Source organism: Coturnix japonica, chromosome 4 (genome assembly GCF_001577835.2).
Source record: "Coturnix japonica isolate 7356 chromosome 4, Coturnix japonica 2.1, whole genome shotgun sequence".
Classification (NCBI taxonomy): Eukaryota; Metazoa; Chordata; class Aves; order Galliformes; family Phasianidae; genus Coturnix; species Coturnix japonica.
Window position 1 is genome coordinate 27,718,813 of NC_029519.1, and position 12,034 is coordinate 27,730,846.

A 12,034-nucleotide genomic window follows, 5' to 3' on the forward strand; every position below is an offset into this window, starting at 1 on the left:
TTACTGTGGTAAGATGCTCTTCAACTGTGTTGGGAAAACCTGAAGTTTTGCACAAACAGAACCAAAGAATTTTAGAGTGAAGTGCTCAACTGTAGGGATTTCAATAACCCCCCAGTTAACCTGAACTTGCATCCCCTGAACTATGAGCAATGATGAATGACTTGAGAAATCCTTCTGCTTTGAACAGCGGATCTGTTTCAGAACTACTGGTGATAAACAAGAGCAGAGGGAAAAAATAAAAAGAGCTCACAATTGCTTTAGGTTACTGAAGACTTGAAAAGATGAGGAACTCTTGAGATTTCTAGTGGAGCTGCATTACTGAGGCATATTATAATGATGGAAGCTGCACTGTAAGTAATAATCTGGGCTATTCCCATGCATTGGTGGATACTAAATGCCTCACCATTGAGGGAAGAAAAAAAAAAAAAGTGTCAATAGACAGTTCAATAAAAACCACGCGTTTAGACCACAGTAATGATAAAAATTCTTAAGATAAAAAAATGAGACTAATACTAAAATATAGTGGGTGAATTTAATAGCATAGCACCTCCAACGTGCATACAATGGTTAAGCCTACACGGTTATTTCTGTATACTGGTACATATGATATATAGGTACTTTCCCTAAATTTGTCCTCTGACATCTATGTACGTTTCCCAGATACTTCCATTTGTTATCTAACAACAGAATTAGTAACATTTTCATCTAGAAGTACTTAGGCTATGTGGGTAGACAATTTCTTACTCACAAAACAATTTTTAAGAAATAATGTTTTTTCCTCTTTTACGATGTCTATTTTTAAAAATAGAGTGAAATGAGACGATTCTTAAACCAAAAATTATATTAGACAATTTTAAGTTAAGGACAATTTAGAAAGCTTTGCCATACTCTGAAAAGAAGAACCTAGGTCCTCAAAGGCAACACCAGCACACACAGTTCATCTGAAAATCTTGAACATTATGAAACAAAACTGTTTTGTGTGTTACCTTCTAAGGGCAAGCACCGCACACTGATGCACTGGTGTATGACTCACAAACCACCAGAGCTTGTGTTTCTTATTCACTTTCTTTACTTTTAAAAGGTTACTGTACATAAAGACACAGTTCAAAGAACTTCAGATATTTTTAGAGAAATCAATCTTTCTTGTGACTTTACAGCAACACTGCCAGGGTTCACCTTTTGGTTTTGTACATACATATATATATTTATATAAATATAAAATCTAAAACCTACACACGAAAACAGGAATTTTCCAGTGTTCATTTTTTGTATGAATTTACATGCTCTTTTATTTTAACATATTAGGTAAACCTTGCATGTTTTTACTTTTGCTAACAAAAAATAGGCAAGAATAGTGAGGTGCTGCTATTCTCCCCTGGTCTTTTCCAGAAAAGCTGGCTGTGGCTTGTCAAAATTTATTTACAGTTCTGTGTTCTACTACATTTGCTCCAAAAGCCCAATTTAAAAATCACTTTACATTTATAGCTTGCTTTCTTTATTACATCCTTTTATATTTCCAAATTTTGCCTTGAATATGCAACACCTTGTTTTACAGAAGGCATAAAAGATCCATACAAAGGTTGCAAAAAAATAAGCTCCACCTTAAGAGATTTTCTGTAACCTTCATGGCTTTGCATATGAGATAACAAAATAGCCCAAGTATTCTTTGATAAAATGAACAGTCTGCCATGCTTTACCTGCACAATTCCATCACAGCCCTTGCCTACTATTAGTATCCTTTTGAAAAACGTCATTAAGCTGCCATAAAAGTCATCACAAGTTGTTTTTTTCTCCTAAACTGATAATAGACTTATAGATCTTAATTTCTACCTCTTTTCTTCGTTACTTTGATTCTTAAATAGAGCATGACATTAGCTGTCTGAATACTTTGTAGTTGTATCTGGCATCACGGTAGCATTTCTGTCTGAGAATCTACAAGCCCTGAACAGGTTTCTCTTCACAGCACCTTGAAGTGTTGACATGCCTCCTACAGAAATGGATCATTAGAAGCAGACTTTTAAATAAATGACTTTTATAATTTATTTCACTGAAAACCTACATGACTTATTCCAAAATGGATGCAAAACTACTTTTCATGCTGCCAGGTACTGTAACACTGTTAACATGCTGACCCTTCCTGGCTCAACAACAGCTAAGAACACAATTGAAGCCTTCTGTGTTCTTTCATTCTGATTTTTCTAACTAGTAAAGAATGTCCACAAATCAAGAGATTTCGTAACTGCAACTGATGGCAGAAATACTTCAGTATTATTGCAAATTTTAAATTTAGGTTTTCATTTCTCCTTGTCTAGAGATATTCAAGACCCGCCTGGACTCCTACCTGCATGGCCTGGTGTAGGAGGCTTTGGTAGGGGCTTGGACTCAATGATTTCTAGAGGTCCCTTCCAACTCCTATGACTCTGTGATTCCATACAGCAGTCCCTCCTTATTCTTTGCCAGTGTGCAAGCAAACACTTTTTTTCATTGTTCACACATGCACAGAATTAGATTCAGTACCTGAAGTGGGCTTTGCTGATGAATCAAATGCTCTTATCACAGGAGCTAGGAATAGACTGTTAACACATATGTCCACCATATTAGTAATCTTCCTCTCTTCCAATAGCCAAGATTTTCAGAGACTGTATAGAGGGTTTTTACCATATGGCTTAGAACACACATTTGCTGGCACCTCTCAGCTCCCAACTTGTCTGAATTATAGAGGTAGTTCTTTGGACACAGACTTTCATCCCCACCATCCCTTTTTTCAACTCTCACAATTAAATATCTGCCAATGCTGCACATCAGACATTTGCAGAATGGGTTGCGTATATCACCTGTGGTACACAGTTAACTCTCAAGCACCAAAGGCTTGGAAGTTTTTACAACTAACAGGGTGCTTCTACTCACCTTAATGCTACAGCTACTGCAAGTACTCAAACCAGCTTACACCATCTCCCTTTAACAATGGAAAACTACTCCTGACAAAGGTCTTTTGAGAGAGTTGGTTCCTATAGTTTGAGTTTGGCCTCAAACACCAATATCTGCTGCACCAAAACAGCTCCAGCCTGCTCACTTTGCAGGTGTTTTGCAAAGTAATATGAACAGCTTACATGGCAGAGTTTGGAATCCAGGACAGACAGCTGCTGAAGCCAGAAATCCAAAAGAGATGTAGATCACACAGGTAGCAGTCAAACGATGTGTAGGAAGAGATTTATTTTTTCTTTGGACAATTTTTCATTTATACTCCCAAGTAACTCTCCCAGTGTTCAAGAAACCAGAGCACATATAGCTTAAATATTTTTTTGATATATCATGTGTTTGAAGCATCAGAAAAACAAACACTAGTAGCCTGTATAGCTGCTATTAATCACTGAGTTTTAACACAACTCTTTTTAGTTCACCTGTGCTTGTACAAACATTCCTAGAACGCTACAGTCTAATGAGAATTCTTAGTATTAGCTCTGCTAATCCTACTGATTTAGCCAGTAAAACCATAACATTTTATTTTGTGCCCTCCAGTGTGTATCAAATTAAAAAACAGATCCTGTAAGATTAACAACAAAGTCTGACTTCTATCATCTCACAACCAAGTTTTCCTACTGGTATGCAGTTAAGTTCAACTGATATGAAACAACTTAACGATGCACATACTCTTCCTAGGCACTCAATCATCCTTTCCCAGAATGATAAATGCAGCTTGCATAAGGCTTTTCAGTCCTGATCTTCTAATACAGCACAAAGAAGTTGCTTGTATCCATTACAGCTAAGCCCAGAGACATGCTCCCCTACTCAGTTTTACCCAACAGATTAGTGACAGAAGTGAAGATACAAACCACATCTGAGCCCCACACAAGTACCACTACTTCCACCATACCACTGATGCTTCATATTTCCGAGAATTTCCCAGCATCCATACTGACATTCAACAGTCACTATGACTTAAAGACAAACTAAAACCCTCTGTACTGTCATAACATTCAACCAGCATAGTTCCCATCTACTGTATTCCAAGAAATCCCAAGAAGTCTATCGAGCACTTACTCAGTGTGCTGGTACTCTGCAGCAGCAGGACACTTCCCAAACTAACTAGCTCATGTGGTGCTTCTCCATTACATTGCTACTGAGCAAGATCATTTATCTTCACATTACATTATACACCCTTAGACAAACAGATTTCTGTAGGTAAGGGCAACACCTGATGAAGCAAAAGCAGTTTAGAAGACATTGTGCTGTCAGAACGTTTGTTCATAATGATTCCTATTTCCACACTTGACTCCCATGTTTAAATTCTTCTTTATCTATGAGAATTAATTTCAACTAAAATGGGAAAAAATGCATTGTTCTGCTCATGTCAGAAAGATAGCAGCAACAGCTTAGGTGAGAAGTAGCAGGGAGCAAAAAGAGGCTCTCCTTCCCTAGCACGAAGAATGAAGCAGAAAAGCATCCTATTTCCAAAATCTGCTAGCAATGGAAAATCCCTCAAGTTTGGCAATACCACAGATTTAATCTACAACGAGCATGTTTAAAAGTAGTTTTTCTTCTATATCAAATATCCCAAGTTGGATGACACCCACCAGAATCAGAGTCCAATTAATGTCCAACATTTCTAGAGGCTGACTGAGAACTCACAGTTCCTGAGGCCCAGTTCTTGACTCACTCTCTCTTGTCAACGACTATCTGTAAAAACTAACAAAGTATGTATTATTATGTTCCACCAACACCAGTTTGTTACAGAGGAACTAGAGGTTTGAGCTTACTCTATCAGTAACATACACAATTGCTACCTGAGCATCACATGATAGAACATATAGTTTGCTGCTGGTGTAAAATAGACACATATACCCCACATTAAAAGAATACTATCACATAAGTAAACTCTAATAATAAACATCACACCTTATTTTTTCCCCAGATATTTTTTTCTTTGTTCTAAGGATAGAACAGACCCTGCTAACACTGACTGACTGCTCATTCAATTATTTGTTACATCCACACTGATCACTACATGGCATCTTGATTTACGGTGCCTAGATCTAAAATCATAACAAAACAAAAAAAAACACAAAACCATTTATTTCTCTTTTGCTCACTATTATTTCCTTGTTATTACAATCAAGAATGATTTCCTCATGCTAACTATTCCACTTACAGCATCTTCATCAGACTATTCTACTGTCCTTGTTTTCAGGTACAAGTAGACAGTGATGTGCATCAGGCTTGCCCATAATTAGAGATGCTTGACTTGAGATGCTTTGGGTCTCTCTTCAGAGGATAGAGCAATTAAACAGCACTTTGTCAGTACAAAACACAACTTCAATCTATTTCAGTGCTATCATGTGTTTTCAAAGCTGACATTAATCGGTCCCAAGTGCCTGAACTCAAAAAATGAGAAGTACACAACTAATGGCCACATTTTAAAAAAGTGATTCACCCAACCTCATGCAGAAGAGCTCTATGGCTGAATTAAAATCTAGCTATAAGAATCCAGAACAGCACCCTCAAAAACCTTAGCTTTAAAAACAGCCTCCCAAGTGCTCTTCTCTCCCTTCCTCACCCAATACCTTTCATCCAGCTTGTACAGTTACAAGGAAGCAGATCCAAAAAAAAGAAAGTCATTAATTATCACACCCGCATTCATTTCCTAAACACTAACCTCCTGGTGCTCCCAAAAATTGCATTTTGTAGAGAAAGAAACAGCATGAATGGCATCAGCACATATCACTTCAAAGAAGAAATGTAACGTGACCAGGTTTTGCACAGACATCCGCAACATTAGCATTTCCTCTCTGCTGAGAACTTTGCCCTACATCACTGGCCAAGAACTCAGAGTTCCCAGAATTTTAATTTCACACAGTCTCAAACAACATTATAAGAACTAAATTAACTTTTGTGTCACTGTCAACTCACTACATCTGCAGCTTGAAAAACTCTTGCAAAAGGGTCCCTTAATAATAAACAACATTCAGACAATCACAAGGGTAGTTCTTCCCCCACTAAATTAATGGTCTATGAAATAACCAGTACAACTCTGAATTGTCATATGGTTAGGAATTACAAGCAGAAACACGTTAATCCAATTGCTAACAGAAACTCAGAAAACAGAGCTTCTGTCAGCTTGACCAACACCATCAAATCACAAAACGTTGTTTTCCTTGTCTGACACAAACACGATACCCAAACTTCAATTTAAGAGGTTTTACAGTAAGTGTTTTGCCACACAATTTCATCATAAATAAATAAATACTTATTTGAGCTTTTGACTGTTTAAAGAAAAAAAAAAAGAAAAAAGCATTAAAGAAATGAAGACATAAAACACTCACCTCATTTCCACCAACAGCTTTGGTTAAAATTACTGCAGATGACACAGGAGGTGGCATACAGCCTACTGTCTGCAACCTAAAAACAACAAAAAGAAACATTACATTCCTTACAGGAGTAGCAGAAATACTAAGTCACGGTATAAACCAATAATGGAGAACCTGGTGGGAAGGCAGGGCCAACCCAGGGGAGCTCAGGTGCATGCAATGTATTAAGTGACAAGAAGGGGTGGGGATGGGATCCACCCCTTCCCAGACCTCCTGTAAGGGTTGGCAGTGGGGGCAAGGGTATTTTGCTGGAGATCCCTGCATGCCCAAGACTTTCCAAGGATAAGAAGATTCTTGTCTTTGTTTCTGTGTCCATGGCTGCTGCATTTGAACAGCTTTTCATTGCTGCAGCCTAGGACTTTGCTATTCTGCTTTTATCGCTGTGATTTCCAGTGTGTTACAGCATTAAACTTAGCGAGCCAGACGGGTGTGACAGCAGTATACTTATTTAGGATGGATTATCTTAAAAACAATTATGTGTTAGATGGTCACTGGGTTCCCCATGGCCATACGCCATTGAAAATTACTGAAAAATAGGAACCTATAAGGAACGATGATCCCACTGTTAAATGCCCTCCAAAAATAGCCAAATTTTTTAATAAATTGGATCAAACATTTTTTGACAAATGAGGAAAAAGCAACAGCAACATCTGCTGTAGCGTAGCAGCTACTACTAACTTTTAATGTGCACAATTACTCCAAGGAAGGAATGAAAGACACAAATGAGCTTTACAAAGGCTCATATCAGACAACTGGAAAATGAAATTACATCTCTGATGGGGTAAACTGCCTTATCCTCAAATGGCACTTCCTCCCCTAAAATTAAGAACCGTATCATTAGAAGAGAAAAAGGACTTAAATCAACAGGATCCCTGGATCTCAGTTGAATCAAAGAATAAAAAGAAAGTCAACCAGACTAAAATCCAACTAGATAATCTGGAAGCCTCAGATCCTCTATAAATAAGACAAGCAATAACTCAAGAAAATGAAGGAAGTCCAAGATTGACCAGCAGGGTTGTCACCTGAGGAGTGGTCCCCTGCCCACACTACATTACATGTGACAGCGTGCCTGTACACAGCTGCTAAACTCAAGTATCACCACAATAAAATGGGCTTACCTGTAACCTACTCAATCATTGGTTCAGGTCATGAAGGGATGGAGCATAGCAGAAATGCAAGTCATGGCCTAAACCAGTAATGGAGCACCTGGTGGGAAGACAGGGCCAACCCAGGGGAGCTCAGGTGCATACAATGTACCTGAGTGACAAGAAATGTGGGGATGGGATCCACCCCTTCCCAGACCCCTATTAGGGTTGGCAATTAAGGGTATCCCTCTGGAGATGTCTGTGTATCTGAGGCCTTCCAAGGTTCCTTCCTTTGCTTCTGCATCCACTGCAGCTATGCAGATATGCATTTGAGCATATCCTCACCTGTTGCAGCTTAGGACTTAGTTACTCTGCTTTCACTGCTGTGCTTTTCATTGTGTTACAGCATTACAGCAGGTGAAATTCTATGCAACCTTAAAACACTGCCTAGATGATCAGTTTGCATTGCAGTTAGTGCCCTGTACAAGCCACCAGAATTTCCATGCTGTCTCTTAGCAACCCTGACATTCTGTGATTCTGTGAACACCACTAAGAAGAGTCACATAACCATCTACCAAAAAGAACTTTAACTTCTCTGTGACTCCCCCATCTGCAGCACTGTATCTAGCATTAACAAGGATAGCTACACATCTATCTCAAAGATGATTACAACTGTGTGTCCCGATGTAGGTAAGTTGATAGCATCCTGACTTGTAGGCAATGAATGAAAGGATGCAAATGCTGCTTTTCTTTATGAAGACAGTTCACCAATGAAAATACTGACTGCTAAGAAAGGTGAGAAGAACCATGCTGTTATTTCTAGGTTCACATCACTTTGTTTTACGTCAGCTACTATGAAAAAAAGAAATAAACAAATAGTTTTGTTTCCTATATTACTACTTTGTACATGTGTGTTAGCTCATTTCTACAAAACTAAGTTTCAAACAGCTATAGCAAACAGAAGCAATAAATCCAGGGAGAATATTATGGTGCAACTGACATGCCACAAATATACAAACCACTTAAGTAAAAGAAGTAAGTAAATGACAATGAAAGCATTCAGTTTGTCAGCTAGACACTGTGGAAAAGAAAGGCAATGGTGTAAGCATTACATATATCCAGTTCTATGAAGCACCAAGCACCACCTTGGAAATGCATGGGTTGTTCAGCTTTCAGTGAAGCCTTTAGACGCAGGGAGTTGTCAGTGCTTAGCAGGGTAACTTTGTATTGAAAAGAAGAGAAAAACAGGAAAAAGAAATGGTCTGGAAAGCTTAATGTGTCCCTCTAACTACAAACAAACAAATGGTGATTCTTGTATTCATCCCTTATATTGGCTGCTATACCATTATCTCCTATGCGGTCATTTGGCAGTCAGCTCCTTGAACTTTTCACCTGCACTAATAAGGACAGATTAAGTTCACAGTTACTTAGAGAGGTATGAAAAGTGTGCAAGTGTACTCAAGTCAGCTGAGGGGAATTTTCCACACTATAAGAGGAGAAAGGTTAAATAACACCAATACCTGTAAATGCTCTCAAATCGGAAATAATGCATTTAGTATAAAAAAATAATAAAAAATAAAAAACAACAACAAGCTATGGTTCTAAATATCTTTTATAAAAAATAATAAAATCTTGGTCCAGTAATTGGAAATGTTTTTAATCACACATATCAAACATGCATGCAAATAGCCTGATTGCTTTCTTGTTTTATATCAGCTATATGCAATAACAGCAACACATAAATTCCTCTAATGGCCACTTGCTCTGGCAGCATCAGAAGTACAAACATCAGGGGTCTAAGCCCTGTTGAAGGGTTATAAATAATAAGTGTTGCACTGATACACTGCAGACAACTAAGCGGTAAACTCCAAGTTAACATATTTTAGATGTGTAGCTACCAAAGCTAATACTCTGTAATAGATTTATGCATCTCATGCCTTATCACCTGTGCAGTAAACTCTATGCACTAAGAACAACAAGAGGTGAACCTGCACAACCACTAATAAGCTGCATCACACTCCTTCTCAAAGAGATCCTGTCAATGCAAAATCAAGGCAGTTAAAAAAGTGAACATCAAAGATGTGTGGAGCAATGTCAGTTCCTCTTCTTTTTAATATATTTTACGGCAATTGCAGAACTAACCTTCTAATATCACCCCACGTGTGGAGAAAAACAAAACTGAACTGTAGAAACAGAGATGAAAAGCTGTTAACATCTGCAGCGGCCTCTCAGCTAGCACAGCAAACAGACTGCTATAAAGGATGGAAGAATCTACCGTTCATTCTGAAGTAAGGCAGGGAACAAACTACCTGTGGGCTTGACTGCATCCTGCAGGCATAACCTAGTATAGAGAATATTGGAAAACTACAGGCCCTGAGGGAGCCACCCTGCCAAAAGGGAGCTGAACACCCTTGGGAGCATAAGTCTATTTTTTCAGGCCTCAGTGAGGATAATCAACCACATCCCACTGCAGAATGTGTTAAACATATACAATGAGGATGTCACAGCTAAAATCCCTGTTTTCATTTGGGTATTAACATTTCTAGAGAATAAAAAATGAAGCTGTGCAGCAATAGGAGGAATAGAATTTTACATAGAATTTCACAGGTGCATATGTATCCACACACAGATATACTTGTGCACATAAAAGAACAAATCCCTAAAGTATAGAAAACAAAAGTGAAGTAAGAGGCACCAGAAAATACAGGATAAAAAGTAGTGCAAAGAAGAAAGAGCATGAGAAGTTCTTGTAACTCTCACTTCAGAAATTGAAGCTGCCACTATGAAAAATCCTGCATCTATTCTAGCTGAGCAAAAACCAATGATTTTACTTTAAAGAGCAGCCTTCAGTATTAATGACCAAATGCAAATGAACGTTATTTTGCTACCTTGTTATTACCCTAACGTACTAATTCTCTTAAGCAGAATGGTACTAACTTTAAAAAGATTTTGACTCAGATTTTGCCTTCTCAGCAAACATTGTTTTCATGGCAATGTATCTCTCCTACAGATACTTCATTCCATCTTTTTTTTTCCCCCATTATTAAGCTGTAGGCATGTAATGAGCCCAAAGTCTGTACACATACAAGAGCTGCTCAGTACAGACAGATTATTTAGAAGCAAAACAGAACACCTGTTTTACTTCAGCCTTTTTTTCCTTTCTCTCCCAGTCTTTCCAGGGACCCAGTACAGCACTTCAAATGTGTTTTGTGAAAACCTAACTTGTTGCAAGGTCCCTATATACAAAACTAACTGTGGTTTCCTAAAAATGCATCCATGTTCCTGGCAGACCACCTGCGTACTCTGTTTTCAACAGCAAAGTGCTGAAGCACAGAAATGAACAACATAATCTGCTCACAATATTTCTTCAAACACACACTGTAGGATAAGCAGCCTTTTAAGAAGAGAGCTACGAATATATTTCACTCTATTATACTTAAACATACCCTTTTAAAAGCCATTCATTTATAGGTGTGATTGATAATAGCTGAAGAAAGAGCCATATTGCTGTTGGGAAGAACACAAGTGTAAAAATCTGGACAAAAAGGTGGAGTTTCACGTGCATCAAAGCACTTGTCAGCTCCTGCAAAAGAAAAAGAAGAGAGCAAGTTGCAGTCATAACAGCTGAAATAAAACCACATTCATGCTTTTAAAACTAGCGTGATCTTTAGAATACAAAGACAGCGCATGTCAAAAAGGCACCTTTAGGGATCATCTGATCGCCTCTTTAATAACAAAGTGCATCCAGACAACATAAAAGCTCTGTCTGCTGCTGGGCGCTTTTCCAAAAGAATTGTCCAGCACTTCAATAACAGCACAGCTCATAACTGCAGCTTTTACAGCAGGCAGTCTTAGCACTGGGCTTCAAAACCTGTGTTAACTACACTGACAGCCTGTTTACTTTATTGAGTGCAGATATCGAGAGGAAGGGTAACTTGTAGTTCTGAGTGATTTCAAGCTTCCCTAGCCTAAAGAGAGACACAGAGAAAGGGATCTTGACATCACAAAGAGTCATCATTTGTACATGGAGCAGGGCTTTAAAAGGAAAAACAAACAAACATAAGTGGCAAACAATTATTCCATGGCAGATTTTGATGATCTAGCGTGCCATACATAGGAAATTCATACACAATATTAGCCTGATGAAGAAAAGCAAAGAGAATTCCAAGACCATGAATGTTAACAACTAAGACAAAATGAAAAGGTGCAAAATGCATTAGAAGACTGAGAAAATAAATAAACTCTTGCTGTTATGCAGCATCTTTCTTCAAAAGCACAAAGAGCACTCCAGAGGGAAGATCAAGGACCCTTACACAACATGCTCTTCCGTTAGTTATGTCTCTGTTTCTGTCTTTTGGGACGCTCCAGGAGCCTTCTCTACAGTTTTCCAGTACTAGGGAAAAATCTCATACATTTCAGCTCTCATAGTTCAAGAAGAAAAATGCCTTTTCTTCCATCTCTCTAACTTGCATCTTTCATTAAGCAATGCAATGAAAAAGAACCGATGGCATTTTCATTCAAAACCTTATTTTCTAGGATTCTCCATCTACCTTGTGGTCTGATACTCAAGATGCATTAAAAAAG

General features: G+C 38.2%; 1 protein-coding gene across 5 annotated transcripts in view; it reads right to left on the minus strand.

Annotated features, from left to right (window-relative positions):
* Nucleotides 1–12,034, minus strand: part of SLC10A7 (solute carrier family 10 member 7) — a 134,958-nt gene that overhangs the window by 116,320 nt on the left and 6,604 nt on the right. For 4 of the 5 annotated variants that reach the window (XM_015861162.2, XM_015861163.2, XM_015861160.2 and 1 more), the window contains exons 3-4: nt 10,897–11,033; nt 6,321–6,396 (exon numbers count right to left, since the gene is read on the minus strand). In XM_015861162.2, the coding sequence (XP_015716648.1) occupies nt 6,321–6,396; nt 10,897–11,033 (213 nt within the window). Of the gene's footprint in view, nt 1–6,320; nt 6,397–10,896; nt 11,034–12,034 lie in introns of those variants that run through there. The other variant, XM_015861164.2, reaches the window with a different exon arrangement.